This window comes from Bubalus bubalis, chromosome 17 (genome assembly GCF_019923935.1).
Source record: "Bubalus bubalis isolate 160015118507 breed Murrah chromosome 17, NDDB_SH_1, whole genome shotgun sequence".
In the NCBI taxonomy this organism is placed as follows: domain Eukaryota; kingdom Metazoa; phylum Chordata; class Mammalia; order Artiodactyla; family Bovidae; genus Bubalus; species Bubalus bubalis.
In genome coordinates, this window is record NC_059173.1 from 4093397 (window position 1) to 4111609 (window position 18213).

The following is an 18213-nucleotide window of genomic DNA, read 5'->3' on the forward strand; positions in this document are numbered from 1 at the left end:
CTTCCAACATCCATCTGGTTTACTGCCCAGAATGCACGGTCCATGGGTCAGGGACCCATTCCCACCAGGTGCCGAGTTAACAGGCATTACATGTCACTGAGTGCCATGCAGTCAGCCCCCCTGCCCTGCTCCTTCCAGCAGAGTCAATGGGGTTAGTTAAGTGAGGAAAAGATTCTGGGGGTGGAGTGGATGTGTGAGCCAGGGAGAGGGAAAGGGCCACGGTTAGGATGATCATACGTCCCAATTTGCCCAGGATAGAGGGGTTTCCTGGGATAGGGGACATTTAGTGTCCAAACGGGGACAGTCTGGGGTAAACTGGAGTGAGCTGGTCTCCCTAGCTGGGGTGGGAATGGAGGTCTCAAAGCTGCACTTCCAGTGAGCCGGCCAGACTGGTTCCCTTGGCCTGGATATGGAGACTTGTCCATCTGATCTGGTCGGGGGTGAGAACGTGCTCATGGCAGGCCTAGTTTGATCTTCCTATCCCACTCAAACAGAGGGAGATGGGAAGATGGCCTTACAAATGCCTAGACTAGGACTTCCCTGGTGGTCCAATGGTTAAGAATCTGTATTCCAGTGCAGGGTATAAGGCTTCGATCCTTGGTCCAGGAGGATTCCACCTGCTTTGGGACAACTGAGCCCTCTCCCCCTAGAGCCTCTGCTCTGAATCAAGAGAAGTGCCGGCAGTGAGAAGCCCGTGCACCCCGACTAGAGAGTAGCACCCGCTCACTGCAGCTAGGGAAGGCCTGAGTGCAGCAACAAAGACCCAGTGCGGTCAAAAATGAGTACATTTCAAAGAAATGCCTAGACCAGCAGAAGGAGGCTTTGGGCCAGCCCTTCCTCATTTTCCCCAGCAGAGATGGCCAGGAACACCAAGAGTTTGGTGAGGACTCTCACACTAGACTTGGAGGATAAGCCCTTCCCTGTCCAGGGGTCCTGGCTCCCCATGGCTTGATAACCAAATGACCAGTTAGTTGCTGTGCAGCCTCTGTGGTCACAGACCAGTGATGGGTCACCAAGGCCATCCACTCCATTGTTAGAAAAGCACTCCTTGTACTGAGTGAGAAGATGCCTCCACGTCATCTCCAGCCTCTGATAACATCCGATCATGCTGAACAGTCCGAACCCATTCCTTCCTGGAGGCCCTTTCACATACTGTGCACACACTGCTTCCTCTGCCCAAGGCTCTCCTTGCCCTGCTCCCTGCTGGCAGACTCTCTCTGCTGAACCTTTAAAGTGTTAGGCACTCAGTCATGTCTGACTCTTTGCGACCCCATGGACTGTAGCCCGCCCAGCTCCTCTGTCCATGGGATTCTCCAGCAAGAATACTGGAATGGGTTGCCATTCCCTTCTCCAGGGGGTCTTCTCGACCCAGGAATCGAACCTGGTCTCCTGCATTGCAGGCAGAGTCTTTAATGTCTGAGCCACCAGGGAAGCCCAGCCTAGGTCTAACACCAGGCCACCTGTGAGGCCCAGTGAGTTGTCACGCCTGCCTCTCCACACCTGCCACACTTGGTTCCTCCACCGCAGGACACCAGTGACACGTTACTTGCTGCACCTCCATCTCCCCATCTGAGCTTTTCCTCAGTGACTGACTGTGTCTGGGAACACTTCAGTCATGGTCCCTTTTGGTTCTTCTGATAACCCAAGGAGCAACTGGGCTCAGCTGTGTTTTAACATAGAGTAACCTTCGGCCTTAGCTATAAAGCACCAGCGATACAATATCTTCATTGCATTTATTCTGATGGTTCTGCCTGTGTATCACAGTTGATTTAGGTTTTTTGTTTATCATGATGATATACAGTATCCTTTTAAAATAAATCCTGCAAAGAATACATATTCATTGTAGCAGCTTCAGAAAACACAAGGGGAAAAAAAATAGTACAGGCCTCACTTCCTTATAGAAATTGTCATTGACCCTCAAAGTCTATATAGAACCTCACATTTTCTCTTTCCCCCTCCCCAATATAAGTCCTCATAGCTCTCCATATTTTTTCATAGCCTGTATCACAATTGGCAAAAAATATTTTTGTGTATATTTTTCACTTTTGCAGCCAATATTTTTAGCATGTCAGGCAAGAGAGGGGAGAGGGGTTAGGTCTAAGGTCTCTGCCCCAGGGGGGTCACCAGTTTGATTTTGTCTCCCCAGCCAGGCCAGGCCTTAAATTCCAAGAGGGCTGGGGGCTTGTCGTTCTGGCCACGTTTGGTGTCTCAGGGCTCAGCACATGGTCTAGCCACGTGGATTCAACGTTTGCTGAAGGAATCACAAAATTAAAGCCTGCCAGGGCACTCCTCCACCCCAAGCATATCGGGAGGGCACTACCATCAGCCTCAGCCTCAGTGGGTGGACAGTCTTTTGGGGGGTGTGTACGCACATATTCTCTGGAAGTTATTAGGCTCCTGCTGCCCCCCCATAGGGTCTGCAGGCCCTCTGCTACCACTGAGGTCTGTGACCTGGGGGACTGTGGGCTGGGAGAGGACTAGTTTGGAAGGTAGGCACAAGACCTGGGCAGAGCAGGAGAAGGGCATGGAGCTCCAGGAGGCCCAGGCAGAGATGGTAGAGGGGGATGGAAAGGGAAAAGGAGATGATGGAGAGAAAGTGTCCCTGCAACCCAGAGCCTTGTCCATCTGTCTTAAGTTGTTAGGGGGTTTGTTCCTTTCAGACTATGATAAACGGTACCTGTGCCCCATCCCCGCAGGAAGGCACAGGCGCACAGAACTGTATACCATTTCAAGCGGGGTTACTGACCCTCTGCCACTCACCCTGGAGGTCCCCTTTAAGAACCCCTGGTGTTATTGTTCAATGCTCCCATTTTACGGGGTGGAAACTGAGGCCCAGACTGGGCGAAGGGTTTGCTCCAGGCCACAGAGCAAGTCTGTAGCAGAGCTGCAGAGGCTCAAGGACAAGAAACCGGACCTCTGCCCTGCATCTGCGTTGCGGGAAGAGAGGGGACAACGCCCACCTGCCCGGCTGGCGAGGGAGGCGGGCGGCCCGGTGGGGCGGGGCTTACCCGAGTCCCGCCTCCGCTGCCGGGTTCGGGGGCGGGGCCTCCCTCCAACCTGCACCGCTCCAACATGGCTCCCCGTCTATGCAGCATCTCTGCGGCGGCGCGGCGGCTGCTGGGGGGCCCGGGCTCGGGCCCCCGGGACGTTGCGGCTGTGGCTGCGGCGCGGTAAGAACCGGGCTGGGCCTGGGGCGGAGCGGTGCGCCTGGGGGCTGCAAGAGTGAGAGCCAGGGTCTGGGCCTGGGGGATGGGCAGAGACTCGGACTTGCAGTCTAATGGTTAGAGGCCGAGGGCGAATCTCCAAGCCTGAGGAGGAGGTCTGGGCAAAGAATGGGGGAGGTGTGAAAGGTGGGCGCAGGGTCTTTGCCCTGCTGGGTACTTGGCTCTGGGCAGAGACTGAAGGACTGGGTGAATGGGAGGGGCAGGCCGTGGGGCGTGGGGAGTGGGAACTGGCAGAGGGCGGGAGCAGTGGCCCTTTCCCTGGCCTTTGCGGTGATTGTGAGATGGGCACGCCGGGGGACTTCCACGACAGGCAGCTCCTCCCTCGGTTAGTTCTGGGGGTCAGAGGCATGGGGAGCAATGGAGATTCCCAAGGGCCATGGCTGCACAGATCCTTGGCTCCCCAACCATAAACAGCACGAGGGAAGCAAAGGAAGCCTGAGAAAGGGTGGGAGTTCCCAAGGTCACTCCCCCTGCCGTCCAGTGGCAGCACCGAGTCTGGACCCAGGCCTCCTGACACCCCTGTGGTCCTTGCGCCACAACCGGTGGCCTTCTGGGGGAGGGAGGCTGGTTGGACCCGGCCCAGAGCCTGGTCTTTTGTTTGGTCCCTCCTCCGGGCCTCCCTGACTGGCCCTGGGCGGCCCCGCCCTCCTCCCTCTGGCGCCCTGTTCTTCCCCCATCTCTGCTCTTCCCACCCTCTAAACAGTTGCCTGTCCCTCCCACTGGACCATCACCTGATCTTTCTGTTTCCGCAGCCCTTGGCTCAGGGTTCAGGACAGTGTGTGCTCAGGAAGATTTGCCAAAGAAGTGAGGACACCTGTCCCCCCACCTGTGGAAAGGAGGCAGGGGTCTGTCCTGCCCAGCAGCCTAGGTGTGAAGCTGTGAGTTCTGTTAGACCTTGTTGTGAGACGATACAGAGTGTTGTGCCGTGGGGTCGGGGAGGCTGGAGAAGAGGAGCCAGGCGCGTGCCTTCACCCCGGTGTTTAGTTGCTAAGTTGTGTCCAGCTCTGTTGCAACCTCTTGGATTGAGCCCACCAGGCCCTTCTGTTCATGGGGTTATCCAGGCAAGAATACTGGAGTGGGTTGCCATTTCCTTCTCCAGCTTCCCCACCCACCCTGCTGTTATTGTTCAGTCGCTAAGTTGTGCACGACTCTGAGACCCCATGGACTGCGAGACGCCAGGCCTCCCTGTCCTTCACTATCTCCCAGAGTTTGCTCAAACTCATATCCATTGCGTAAGTGATGCCATCCAACCATCTCATTCTCTGTCACCCCCTTCTCCTCTGGCCCTCAGTTCTTCCCAGCATCAGGGTCTTTTCCAGTGAGTCAGCTCTTCACATCAGACGGCCAAAGTATTGGAGCTTCAGCTTTAGCATCAGTCCTTCCAGTGAATATTCAGGGTTGATTGACTGGTTTGACGGCTCAGTAACTGGGGAGAAAGCTCATGACATGGAGAGAACCTACACAGCCAACTCAGCCTTTTCCAGTGAGGTGACCTTGCATGAATTATTTGGCCTCTTGAAGTCTCAGATTCCTCATCTGTAAAATGGGGGTGAGAAAGTAGAATGATTTCACAGAGTTGTTGAGGATTAGCAGTCATGTGTGTAAGGAACCCAGCGCTTGGTGAACTTGTAACAAATGTTGCCCCTTGCCCAAGCCTATGTCTCAAGCAATGTCTTCATGAGTCCCTTATAATGTCAGGGCTGAAGGGGCTCTGGGAAGGTCATGTTCTATGATCCCCTCATTTTCCAGATGAGGAAATCCAAGCTGGGGGCAGGACCTCACTTCCCTAGCCTTACAGAACTGGTGGTGGTAGAGCCAGAACATCAGGAGGCCACAGGAGGAACATAGGCTGTGTAGGCAGCCTGCCGCTCAGTAATCTTGGACGAGGTGCTGAACCTCTAGGGCCTTTGGTCTCCTTCTCTCTGAAGGAGGACTGGAGGTCCTTGCCAGGTGTTTTTTGCAGGGCTGCTGTGCCGGTGCTTGGATTCATACTTGCAGTGTCTCAAGGACTGCTGCGAAGTTACCTGTGCCCTGGTCCCCAGCTTGGATACCTGGGAACATCCCCTCCTGCCAACCTCTGTCTGCCCCATCTCTCTGGAGTCCCTTAGAGGGGCCCTCTGGCCTCTTGAGCTCAGAGTGGGGCTTTGAAGTCAGATGGACCTGGATTGGAATCCTCTTGGCCATTGGTTAATTGTCCCTGAATAAGGCCTGGTACATCTCTGGGCCTCATTTTTCTCTATTTTGCTTTTGGTTTTGTTTGTTTTTGAGCCTCATTTTTCTCAAAAACATATTGTGAAGATCAGTTCTCAGCACATAGTAAGTGCTCAATACGCAGCAGTTGTTACTGCTACATCAGTAGTCCTGTTGTTAAAAGGACTTTAGTTCTTCCTGTATGTCTTCTAAAGACATAATTGTGTGTGTGTGTGTGTGTGTGAATGAGTGAGTTACTCAGTTGTGTCCAACTCTTTGTGACCCCATGGACTGTAGCCCACCAGGCTCCCCTGTCCATGGAATTTCCAGGCAAGAATACTGGAATGGGTAGTCATTCCCTTCTCAGGGATCTTCCCGACCCAGGGATCGAACCCAGGTCTCCTGCATTGCAGGCAGACTCGTCACTGTCAGAGCCCCCAGGGAAGCCCGAAAACATGCTTGTGGAGCAGTAAACTGAAACGTGGCCCCTTTGTAAAGTCAGCCGACTCCAGACAGAAGAGTGTTTGAGAATGTGCGTAGAGCCAAACTTCCTAGCGTATCAATCCAGGACGTTGCGGAGCAGTTTCGTGTGGGGTGGCACCAGACCACTGATCCCTGTTGAGAGTGCCAGTGTCTCTAAAGTTCTCATCTGGGGCAGACATTTGTTGAACAGCTCCCAGGCTAAAAGCGTTGTGCTGGGTGCCCTAGGGGGTAGAGAATGTCCGCTCCAGGCTGAGGGGGAAATAGGAGAGGTGGGCTTTTTGTTTGTTATTTGGCCACGCAGCTTGTGGGAACTTAGTTACCCAGGGATCTAACCCGCACCCCCTGCACTGCTGGAAGTCCCAGGAGAGGTGTTTTTATGGAAGGGGTTGAATTGGTTTTTCTGGGCCTAAGGAGCATTCTTAATATAGTTTAGATAGCAGAATCTTTGGTGTTTCTGGGATAATTTACTGAGATTACATGAAAAAAGAAAGAAATTGGGACTACCTTAGAGCAGTGATCCTTAAGCCTGAGCATGCGTCAGAATCCCCTGGCAGACTTGTTAAAACCCAGATTGCTATGCCTGCCCCCGGAAGTTTCTGTTGCAGTGGTTCTGGGTGGAGCTGGAAAAGCTTTAACAAGTTCTTGCTGCTGCTACTGCTGCTGCTAAGTCACTTCAGTCATGTCTGACTCTGTGCGACCCCGTAGACGGCTAACAAGTTCTTAGGTGATGCTAATGATAGGGAATCTTGGATTGGTGGTCACCAAATTTAGAAGGGAAGTGGGGACTTCCTGGCGGTCCAGTGATGAAGACTCCACACATCCACTGCTGGAGGCTTGGGTTCAGTCCTTGGCTGGGGATCTGAGAACCCACAAGCTGAGTGGGGCAGCCAAAAACAAATAAAAAAGAAAAATGTGTTTTAAAAGAGGAAATTGACTTGAAAGCTTGGCAAAATAGATTAGAGCAAGTGGAGACATCTAGCCTTGGTTTACGGGCAGTAGGGAGCGATAGAAGATTTTCAAGTGGACAGATAGCATCACAACCGTGGTACTTCACCAAACCCACGGGCAGGTTAGGAAAAAAGAGGACAAGTGGGAGCTAGGAGATCAGGTAGGTAGGAACAGTGATGCTAGCTGCGCTGCTGTGTCTGCCCTTTCCTCTGCAAGGCACGTGAGGCTCAGCGAGCTGACACTGAGCTGGGACTAGTCCTGGGTTTGTCCAGAACCTGTGCTCTTAAGCAGTAACTCTGCTGGTGGTGGTGGGGATGCAAAGGGGCCCTGCACCCTGAGTCCACATGGAGCCCAGGTCCACCCTCTCTCTGCTTTCCTACCTCCCAGATGTCATCATTTTCATGCATCTCTGTCTTAGCTCCCCCACACTCCTTCACTCTTTCCCCCGGCGTGGGCTGAGCGTGTGCCACGTGCCCAGCACTCTTCCAGGCCCTGGGGAGACAGCAGGGATGCACAGGAGAGAGAGCATCGCAGGCTACATGGGGCTGCTGCCAGTGGGAGACGGCAAACGGCACGTACTAAACCCCCAAATTCTGCAGTGTGTTAGAAGGAGCTGTGGAAAAAATAGGGAGCAGGGTGAGAAGGGTTGGGGAGCTCAAGGACAGGAGGATGTTGTGATTTCATTGAAAAAGTGAAATTTGAACTCTTGAAATGTGAACCTACAGATGCTAGCTTCAAGTTCAGACCCTGCTCTGGAATCTTCTTGGGACCTGCAGAAAAGATCTTTGGACATAGGCTGCGCCGCCCTGCTCTTTTGACACGTGGGGAAACTGAGATGTGGAGGCAGGAAAGAGGAGGTGGGAAGAGTTGGGAACTCCGGGACACTCCCCAGCACCCAGGTTCCAGGCTCTCTCTCCAGGGCTGGCCGCTTGGCTGTTTATCCTGGTCAATGCTGATGCTAATAAATTACTCAAGGCCCAGTCCTGGAGCAAAGGTCTTGATTGACAAAGAGTAGGAGTTGCTGTCCTCTCTGTCACCACCCCTTCCAGGGGACACAGCCTCTCTACATTCAAACCAAAGGTCAGGTCCCTCTACCAGTGGCTTTGCTAAAAAATACCTCTTCTTTATAGTATCTCCCTGATGCTAGTTCCCCCGGTTGGTACCTGACCTGAGGGTGGAGCTGGCTTTAGAGGAAAGAGCTCTGGGCTCTTGCCAGAGCTCTCTGCCCCAATTTGCTGTGTGGTCTGGGACAAGTTTCTTAACCCTCCCACCCAGGACCTTCTATTTTCTTATCTCAAAAATGGGGATATGAATAGTATTAACGTTATACTCTCGTTGTGTAGATTCAGCGGGATCCTGGTACTGACAAGCTGATCACGGGTCCCTGGCAGAGGCTATCCTCAGCCAGTGTGAGCCATAGTGAGGCTCCCTTATTCTGGTCCCCAGTTTCCACAGACCACATTGGCCATCTGATGACAACTGTCTTTTTTTTTTTTTTTTTTTAATTAAAAATTTTAAAACATTGAAGTGTAGAGTTTGCCTGGTGGCTCAGATGGTAAAGAATCTGCCTGCAATGCATGAGACCCAGGTTCAGTCACTGGGTCAGGAAGATCCCCTGGAAAAAGGAATGGCTTTATATATATATATATATACTTTTAATGGCTTTATATATATATATATACTTTTAATGGCTTTACATATATATATATATATATATACACTTTTAATGGCTTTATATATATATATTCTTTTTTTTTTTTTTTTGACTGCCTGGTATACGGGGTCTTAGTTCCCTGACCAGGGATCAAACCCTAGCCCCCTGAAGTGGAAGTTCAGAGTCTTAACCACTGGACCACCAGGGAAGTTCGTGTCTTTTTGTTTTTGATTAAGCAGTACACACAACAATAGAAAGCCTATGAATTCAGAAATATTTAAAAGTTTTTTCTTTTAGCTTTACAAAAAATTATCATGAATAACGAAGAGTTTAGCCATCTTCCTCTTCCCTCTCCCAGGTAAGCAGTATTAACGGCGTGGGGCTGAGAGTTCCCCAGTGGCCTGGTTAGGACTTCATGCTTTCACTGCTGTGACCCAGGTTCATTCCCTGGTCAAGGAATTAGGATCCTGCAGGCCGTCTGGCATGGCCAAAACCAAACAAACCAACAAAAAAACAGTTTGGAACAAATCCTTACTTATCTTTCCTCTGTGCTCATACAAATATATCGTCATTTTTAAGATGCTGTTCAGATTTTATCAGTCCCAGTGCTCAATTCATATTTTGCAGAAAAGCAATACTTTGATTTGCAAGACATTTATTCTAGCCACAGAAAAGGCTCGAAAAAGAAGAGAATTTGCTGATGGGGCCCCCACAGCCAGGCTCCTGGGCTGGAACTCATCTAGCAGGAGGCTGGCGTTTCAGGCCTGGCTACAAGCCTCACCACTGCTGCTAAGTAAGATGATTTATCACCTCTGGCAGCCTAAATATAACCCCACCCCCACTGGGACCTTGTGTGGGGGAGTACAGTTATAATCTGGCAGGACCTGGTGATTGGTCCCCCTGCTCTGAACAAGGCATGTCATTCATTCATTCAGCAACGTGCACAGGGCAGGAATTTGTCAATTAAGTGTTGGCCGAATGAATGAATGAAACCTTGCCTTCTGATGCCTTTGACCCCCTCTATCTGCCTTTATCTACCAAACCAACCCTGGAGATTTGGAAACTGTCCAGATCACCTCCATTGGAGAGCTCACCCAGACTTCCAGGGGCCAAGTTCAGGCTCACTCATCTGGGCTCTCCCAGAGACCTCTGGGTGTAACTGTGTTCCAAGGTCCACTTCTTTCAGCGGACTGTGACCTCCTCAAGGGCAGGGCATGCGTGTCTCAGGCGCTCCATTTGTGGGGGCTGGCATCAGGCACGGGCCAGGTGTAGTGTGAGCACTGGGGAGGACCGTGGGTGCAGACTTCTCGTCAGAGGGGACAGAAATTGCAAAGAAAGCACAGAGTGAAAGAATCTGGTGTGTTCAGGGAGAGGCACACTTGGAGAGCAGGATACACAGGTAGGGGTGGACCAGAGGGGAGGCTGCCAGGGTAGGTTGGGCTGTCACAGATTTTGGACACCAGGCAAGATGTGTTTGGGGTTCACCCTTTTGGCAAGGGATACAGTTGCAGGGTCCAAGTGGAGGACCTCTTGGAAGGGGGTGAAGGGGAGGCAGGGAGGCTGGAGAGAGAGGCGGGAGTGGGGCTGCCTCCCCTGGCCTCCTGAGGCTCTGCAGAGTTTCAAGAAGCGAACTGGGCAGCCAGGATCCCCGTGGCTGGCTCCAATGACATGAAATCCGCTGGAGCTGCCATGGGATTCCATGGCCCCATTCCCAGAAAAGTGGGTCACCAGCCTCGGTGAGCAAGGCTTCTGGGCAGATGGAAGCAGGTCCCCCTTGAACTCTTCTGTCCCGCAGCTTCTATTCCAAGGACAATGAAGGCAGCTGGTTCCGGTCCCTCTTCGTACACAAGGTGGACCCCCGGAAGGACGCCCACTCCACGCTGCTGTCCAAGAAGGAGACCAGCAACCTCTATAAGATCCAGTGTGAGTGGCTGCTGAGTTGGCCGACGTGCCTTCCCAGGGGCCTGCAAGGCTCCTGCTGGGGACTTGAAGAGGGTCTGGGACATCTGAGCTGTGCTGGGAGCCCAGGCCCTGTGGGGCTACCCCCATCCCAGCTTCCCACAGACACCCCCTCCCCGTCACTTCACCTCCCGTTCTCTGTCCTCTGTCACAGTTCACAATGTGAAGCCCGAGTGTCTGGACGCCTACAACAGCCTGACGTGAGTGAGCCTAACCCTCCCGTCCCCGCCCCTGCCTGGATGGGGGACTCTGTCCCAGCCCTGTTCTCCGTGCACAAATCCGGGGGCTGTAGACTTCAGAGCCACACGTCCTGTGCGGCCTCTGCATGTTAGTGTCCTGAGGGCCTGAGTGGGAAGCCTTAACCCAGGGGCTCTGGGGGCTGGTGTGAGCCCTCTCCCTCTCTGTGCCCCCACCACCCACAGGGAGGCCGTGCTGCCCAAGCTGCACCTGGATGAGGACTACCCCTGCTCGCTCGTGGGCAACTGGAACACGTGGTATGGGGAGCAGGACCAGGCAGGTGAGCTGCCCACCCCCCAGCACAGATGGCTGCCCTCCACGCCCCCCACACAGTGGTGCCCAGGGGGGTCCTTCTCAGTGCAGTCCTTATGGGCTTCCTCCCCTGCTCACATCTGTGATGGCTCCCTCTGCCCTTGGGGTGGCCCATGAGGCTCTTGAGCCCTTCCTTGCCCTGCCTCGGGTCTCCTCTCACCACGTCTTCCTGCTCACTGCATCATCCCACCCCGGACTCCTTTCCGTTCTTCAAGTGGACAGGTTTTCCCTCTAGTTCCAGGCTGTTGTTCCCCCTGTTTCATCAGCCTGAAGCTCTTTCTCCCTGGCCTCCTTTTCTTGGCTCACTCCTCTACTCACCTTTTATTTCGATGTAAATATCACCTCCTCCTGGAGGCCTCCCCTGATTCCCTCCACCCGAGCTGGGTGAGGCAGCTCTCCCGTCTCCCCAGCCCCCAGGACTTGCCTCTCCACAGCCTTGACCACGTGCCCTGTTGTGTCTGCCTCCCAGCGGACAGGGCCCCTGCCTGTCTGTCTTCACCGCAGAATCCCCAGGATGCCATGCATACTTATGGAATGAACAGGGCCTCTTGTCTGAGCTGGTTCCGTGCAGCTTCAGGAATACCCCAGCAGGCCCCATCCCATGTCGGTTGGCACCAGCTGTGAGGACCCACACATGAATTTGGTTCACTCACAGCGTCCCAGCCACTCCGAGGGGCCTTGGCGTTTAGATCTGTGCTGTCCCGGGAGGTAACCACTAACCACATGCAGCTATTTAAGTTTAAATTGGGTAAAGTTAAATAAGAAAAATTCAGTTCCCCAGTCAACAGAAGCCACATTTCAAGTGCCCATTGATAGAAATATGTGACTCATGGCTACCACCTTGGTCGGCACAGCTGTGGAACTTTTCCATCATAGTCGAGAGTCCTTTCAGACAGTGCTGATTAGACTGCAGATAGCACAGGGAGCTCCTCTGGCCCTGACAGAAGGTCCTCTATGCTTCCCTTGAATGCTCCCAGCAACGGGGAGCTCACTATCTCACAAGCCAACCTATCTCATCCTTCAATTGCCCTGATAATAGGATTTTTTTTTTTAATCTGTGATCTGCAGTTAGGTAGATTCTCTTAATCATTTATTCTGTTTCAGTAATCATTGACACATTGATAGTGGGGTAAGAAAAAGCCGACTGTCTTCCATTGCACCCCTTACAGTTTTCCCATCTTTAGGTACAACTTAATCAGTTTCTGCAGTACTTCTTGGATTCTCCTAAGTATTTGCTAATTGAGAAATGAACTTTGAGTAATGAGAGCTTGAATTTTAAAGCATGTCTATATTTTGGGTGTCTTGAAGGGTTGTGCACCTTGTAGAATCAGGTGGGGAGCAGACTCCCTGAGGAATCCACATTTTAATGAATTTGTAAGAACCCAGTACAGAGGCTGTGATAAAAAAAATGCAAATGGCGCAAAGAATTTTCATTGGAAAGTAAGCCTTCCTCCTGCTCGAGATCCTGAAGCCTCAGTTCTCTGGCCCAAGGGCATCTCCTGTCACAGTCTCTCGGGTCTCCACTGAGAGACGGTGCACAGCCCAGCATCTCTGGATATGTCCCTCCCTGCCTAAACACACATGGTAGCACACCGCACCTGCTGTTCTGTTCCTTGGTTTCACTTTCAATTCACTGTCCTGGAGTAATCCATCTCAGCCTACCCGCCCCTTCCTTTGACCCAGCCTACCCCTCACAGACCTGCTATGAGGTCAGCTTTACACATGCCGCAGCTCCTAGGGTACAAGTTCATTCTGATCCTCTTGTTGCTCTTTAAGGAAGATTGAGTGGGTGCATTATTCTCAAGATGAGGACACTGAGGCCTAGAGGGGTCAAAGGCCATTTGGCAGAGCTGCAGCTCAAACCCTAGTCTCCTAGGCTTGTGTCTGGGGTTTCCCCTGCCCAGCACTGCCCCTGGCAAGGCAGAGGAACTCAGAGAGTCTTGATGCTACAGAGAACTAGCTGGAGGCTCCTCCCATTACATACACATGGAGCTTGCTGGGGGCAGAGCAGGGCAGGGTCCCCGCAGCCCCCTGACCTGTGCCTTCCTCCCTGTCCCCACAAACAGTACACCTATGGCGATTCTCAGGGGGCTACCCAGCCCTCATGGACTGCATGAACAAGCTCAAGAACAACAAGGTACGTGGGCATCCACTCGGCACACCTCTCTGGATGCTGGTTCTGACTCAGCCCTGTGTTGGGGGCTGCCTCCGCCACCCCCTGGGGCACACCCCTGGGGGGTGGGGCACTTCCTGGCTGCTGTGCCCAGATCGCCTGGCCCCACCCGGCCCGCAGGAGTACCTGGAGTTCCGAAAGGAGCGGAGCCAGATGCTGCTGTCCAGGAGAAACCAGCTGCTCCTCGAGTTCAGCTTCTGGAACGAGCCACAGCCTAGAGCCGGCCCCAACATCTACGAGCTGAGGACGTACAAGCTCAAGGTGCCTCCCCCTCCCTGCAGCAGTGTGCTGTCCAGGGAGCCTGAGAGGTGGGGGGTGGGCCCAGTGCCCCAGCACCTGGACTGGGGCTTCTGGCCTCAGAAGAGGTGTGTACGCATGTGTGCGTACATGCATGCTCAGGTGTGAGTCAGGGCCCCTGCAGGAGGCCAGGCGGCCCCTGGAGCTGGAGAGACAGTTTCCCAGCCCCACCCAACAGTGAGGCTTGAAATCCCAGGTAGGGGCTCATTCCCACCCTCTGCTCTGGTTCTCTTTCAGCCAGGAACCATGATCGAGTGGGGGAACAACTGGTGAGTGGTCGTGCCAGGGGGTTGGGGGGACCCTGATCACCTGGTGGGCCTCCTTTTCCGGGTGCTGTGGCAGAGAACACGGCATCCTCTGTGCCTTGTGGCTCCAGGAGCAGGCAATGATCCAACCAAGGGGTGAGGATCTTCTAGAAGATTGGGGCGGAACACACAGCCAGCAGCCGCATCTCCGTCACCCAAGTCCCCGCTCGTCTGTGAGAGCCAAGGGCTCTACCCTGGGCTCCTCCCTCAATGTGTGACTGAGAAACCAGCCTGGGGTCCCCGCAGAGGGCCCTCTGCACCTGCCCTGGCCTCGGCCCCACACTCTTCTGCCATCCCCAGGGCTCGGGCCATCAAGTACCGGCAGGAGAACCAGGAGGCGGTGGGCGGCTTCTTCTCGCAGATAGGAGAGCTCTACGTCGTGCACCATCTCTGGGGTAGGCTGGGGACCCCCCAGGAGCCCTCCGTGGCCCCCTCCTTTCTCCACTGTCACTCTGTGTCAACACTGCGAATACATTAGTGTCCTTGTGGAGCTTACGTTCTAGCAGGGGGAGGCACCACCTCAGACATAAACTAACAAAAAGGATAATTTTGGATGTTTACAAATCATCAAGGGACAGGGAGAAATAAGGAAGACAAACATGGGAAGCTTCACTGGCTTGAATAGACTGGAACATCTTTCTAAGGAGGTGAATGTAAGCTTAGCTACAGAATGAGGAGTCAGCTGCGAGGTGTCAGAGAATGGTATTCCAAGTGGAACAACGTGTGCAAAGGCCCTGTGGCAGGGCAAGGCCTTCAGGGTTTTGAGGCATGCATAGGAGCCCAGGGTGGAGGGAGTGGGGAAGAGAGTGGGAAGATGGGGATTGGCCGGATTGCACTGGGTCTTGCAGGCCATGAAGATGAGCTGGGACTTATTCTAAATGCAACAGGAGACCGCTACAGCATTTTAAGCAGCGTGATATGGCCCAATTTGCATTCCAATGATTGTTCTGGCTGCCATGTGCTATGTTGAGAGCACTTTGTAGGGGAGCAAAAGAGGATGTGGGGCATCAGGAGATGGTTACACTAGCTCAGGTGGGAGAGGAGGCTGGCCTGGACAGTGAAGATGCTGAGAGGTCCACAGACTCAGTGGTCTGGAGGTGGATCCAATGGGACCCGTGGATGAATTGTCTGCGTGGGGCGGGGAAAGACAGGAGACTCCAGGACTCCCGGACTCCTGCTTGAGCAGCTGTGTGTTGCTTAGTGAGACCCCTGGAGGGTAGGTTGGAGGGGTCAGGAGTGTACATTTGGTCCTTGGAAGTGTTACCTTTGAGACACTGACACATCTAAGTGGACAGCAGATACACTGTCAAGTGGATACATCAAGTGGACACTGGATATTTGAGTCCAGAACCTGAGGGAGAGTTCTGGGCTGGAGATATACATTTGGGAGTTGTCGGCAAATGTACTGATTGTCAAAGCAGACAGCAGAAGCATCTGGGGAGGAAGAGACAGCAGGACAGGGTTTGGGGCAATGGGAGGAGGGCCTCGTGCTGGGGACAGGCTCAGGTCCTCTGTGCCCCAGAAACGAGCCTAAGCCTTATCCCACAGCCTATAAAGACCTGCAGTCTCGGGAGGAGACCAGAAATGCTGCCTGGAGGAAGAGGGGCTGGGACGAAAATGTCTACTACACAGGTGAGCACCTCTTAGGAAGTCATCTGCCAAGAGCTCCATCTGAGAATGGAATCCCCTCTGTAAGGAGATCTAGCTTCACTTGATTACCTCTCCTGATGGGGAACTCACTTTTAGGACAGTGAGTTCATAGGTTCCTGTCCTGGTGGCATGCTCTACAGGATGCAGGCTGTCCTAGGTGAGTCCTTGAAGGGGCAGTAACCCAGCCAGGTGGTCTCTGCCTCAGAGAAGTGTTGTGGTTGACCACACAGTGTGACCTTGGGCCTGGTTTTTCACCTCACTGATGCTTTCCCTGGCTGTAGGATGCCGATGGTGATGGTGCCTCGCTCGAAGGGTTCCAGGAGCTAATTTATAAAATTATAGCCCAGATTCCAGCACAGAGGAAGCACAATTTTTTTCAAGCAAGTTTTTTGCTTATGGCATTTGCCACTTTGCTGGGACTCTTGAGAACCACCTGGAACCAGTACATGCTCATTGAGCCCTCACTGTGTGCCGTGGTGGGAGGGGGTCAGGAAGTGCAGAAAGAACAGGAGCCTGTTTTCTCCTGAAGGAACTTATAGTTGAGCTTGCACACTTATCAGCTGGTAGATGCATCTCCTGATCAGTAAGCGGGAGCCTCCTTCTACTCAGTGTGGTCCCAGATGACAGTGTCATCCTCCCCTGAAAGCTTGTTACAAATGCCCAAGCTCAATCCGCCCCCCCCCCCACCCCATACACACTGAATCAGGATCTGCACTTGAACAAGAACTGTAGGAAATTTGGAAGCATGGTCAAGTTTAACAGCACTGAGCAGGAAGAAAGAGTCTGACTACCTGGGTGAGGCTGACCCTCTCTGGACTGCAGCATCCCCACCTGTAACATGAGTCAGTTGAACTAAATCAGTGTTTTTCAAACTTCAGCCCCTTGGGGGACACCCTCACAGCTTGTGTCCTGCCAGTTTCCTTCTGCTGAAATTATTTTCTTGATCTCTTTCTTTGAATCTCCCTACCCTGTTCTTTCGGAGAAGGCAATGGCACCTCACTCCAGTACTCTTGCCTGGAAAATCCCATGGATGGAGGAGCCTGGTGGGCTGCAGTCCATGGGGTCACTAAGAGTCGGACACGACTGAGTGACTTCACTTTCACTTTTCACTTAAATGCATTGGAGAAAGAAATGGCAACCCGCTCCAGTGTTCTTGCCTGGAGAATCCCAGGGACGGTGGAGCCTGATGGGCTGCCGTCTATAGGGTCACACAGAGTCGGACATGACTGAAGCGACTTAGCGGTAGCAGCAGCAGCAACCCTGTTCTTTGCCTAGCTTTGTGCTAAGCAATAATATCTGTGAAGTCACTTTTACTAATAAACAATGCTCTTTTTTTTTTTCCTTCAAATTTTGAAAGCTGCATTTTGTCATAACTTCAGTCCCCTCATATCCTATAACTTGGGAGATGTGGCTGTCTCTGTAGGCCACTCCAGGAGAGCGGGGGGCTTTAGCTATCTCAGCATCCCAGGCTTCCGCCTCCTTCTTCAAGGGACAGTTTGGGGGGATTGGCTCACCTCCAGCCCCTTCATGATCTCTGCCTCTCTCTCTGCAGTCCCCCTGGTGCGACACATGGAGTCTCGGATCATGATCCCTTTGAAGATCTCACCTCTCCAGTGATGCTGCTGCTGCCTCCATCTCCTCCCCACTCTCCCTCAGGGTAGCCATGAACAGAGGAGCTCCCAGTTCTGCTGTCTTGGTTTTCTCTCCTACCCTATGGACTCTAGGGGGTTAGTGCTCAGGTCAGACAAGGGGGAGCTGAAGGATGATGGGGTTATGAAAACTTGCAGCCCTGCCCAGACCCTTCCCGCCTTTCCTGCCCACCCTTTCCCCTGTGCAGGAAGCAGTTTTTAATTTCTCTGAATGGAACAGCAACCTTTTATGTCTTCTCACATTTCCTCCTCAGTTCATTTCAGTTCAGTCACTCAGTCGTGTCCAACTCTTTGCAACCCCATGGACTGCAGCACACCAGGCCTCCCTGTCCATCACCAACTCCCGGAGTTTACCCAAACTCATGTCTATTGATTCAGTTATGCCATCCAACCATCTCATCCTCTGTTGTCCCCTTCTCCTGCCCTCAATCTTTCCCAGCATCAGGGTCTTTTCAAATGAGTCAGCCCTTCGCATCAGGTGGCCAAAGTATTGGAGTCTCAGCTTCAAAGTCAGTCCTTCCAATGAATACCCAGGACTGATCTCCTTTAGGATGGACTGGTTGGGTCTCCTTGCAGTTCAAGGGACTCTCAAGTGTCTTCTCCAACACTACAGTTCAAAAGCATCAATTCTTTGGCACTCAGCTTTCTTTATAGTCCAACTCTCACATCCATACATGACTACTGGAAAAATCATAGCCTTGACTAGACAGACTTTTTTTGGTAAAGTAATGTCTCTGCTTTTTAATATGCTGTCTAGGTTCCTCCTCAGATTCCCCATCTCAAGGTCACCAGTTCATAATCATCACTCTGGAAATCCTTAGATTAGCTTAAGTTGCACAAAAGGTAGTGTGTCCAGTGATTAAAGGTGGTCTGGGAGGAGGTTAGGCTAGGCCAGGCTCTCAGAAATTCCCTGGTCTCCACTGGGCCACCCACTTGCTGGACAGTCTGAGCCAAGACCCTCCTGCTGGAAAAAAGCCTAGAACTGCCTCAAGAAGCAAAAGGGAAAGCCCTCAAATTAGCTAAGTCGGCAGGATGTCCACATATTCCACCCAAAAAGGCTGAGAAAAGGAATGGGAGCTGAGAAGAATCTGCGGGAGGGAAACAGAATGGAACAGAAACCCAGAAGGCAGAA

At 52.8% G+C, this 18213-nt stretch overlaps 1 protein-coding gene across 5 annotated transcripts; it reads left to right on the plus strand.

The window, feature by feature from the left end:
- The first annotated feature begins 3012 nt into the window (after positions 1–3012).
- Positions 3013–17321, plus strand: NIPSNAP1 (nipsnap homolog 1). Of its 5 annotated transcripts, none has more exons than XM_025267391.3 (11): positions 3041–3170; positions 3977–4102; positions 10295–10422; positions 10613–10658; positions 10881–10975; positions 13074–13144; positions 13301–13441; positions 13715–13746; positions 14083–14177; positions 15331–15414; positions 16985–17321. In XM_025267391.3, exons 1-11 carry the CDS (start codon positions 3073–3075, stop codon positions 17047–17049), a joined length of 981 nt encoding a protein of 326 aa, XP_025123176.2. In that variant the 5' UTR covers positions 3041–3072; the 3' UTR covers positions 17050–17321. The 5 variants fall into 5 exon arrangements, with proteins under 5 accessions (XP_006069924.3, XP_025123176.2, XP_025123177.2 ...); XM_025267392.3 differs by having other exon boundaries at positions 3043–3170; positions 3977–4092; XM_025267390.3 differs by lacking the exon at positions 3041–3170 and adding an exon at positions 3491–3549.
- Positions 17322–18213: the final 892 nt, after the last annotated feature.

Coding starts and splice junctions, on each gene's coding strand:
- NIPSNAP1 (XM_006069861.4), top strand. CDS start 3,278: ATGGTTAGAGGCCGAGGGCGAATCTCCAAGCCTGAGGAGGAGGTCTGG. Junction 10,659..10,880: donor GACGCCTACAACAGCCTGAC/GTGAGTGAGCCT, acceptor CACCACCCACAG/GGAGGCCGTGCTGCCCAAGC. Junction 14,178..15,330: donor CGTCGTGCACCATCTCTGGG/GTAGGCTGGGGA, acceptor CTTATCCCACAG/CCTATAAAGACCTGCAGTCT.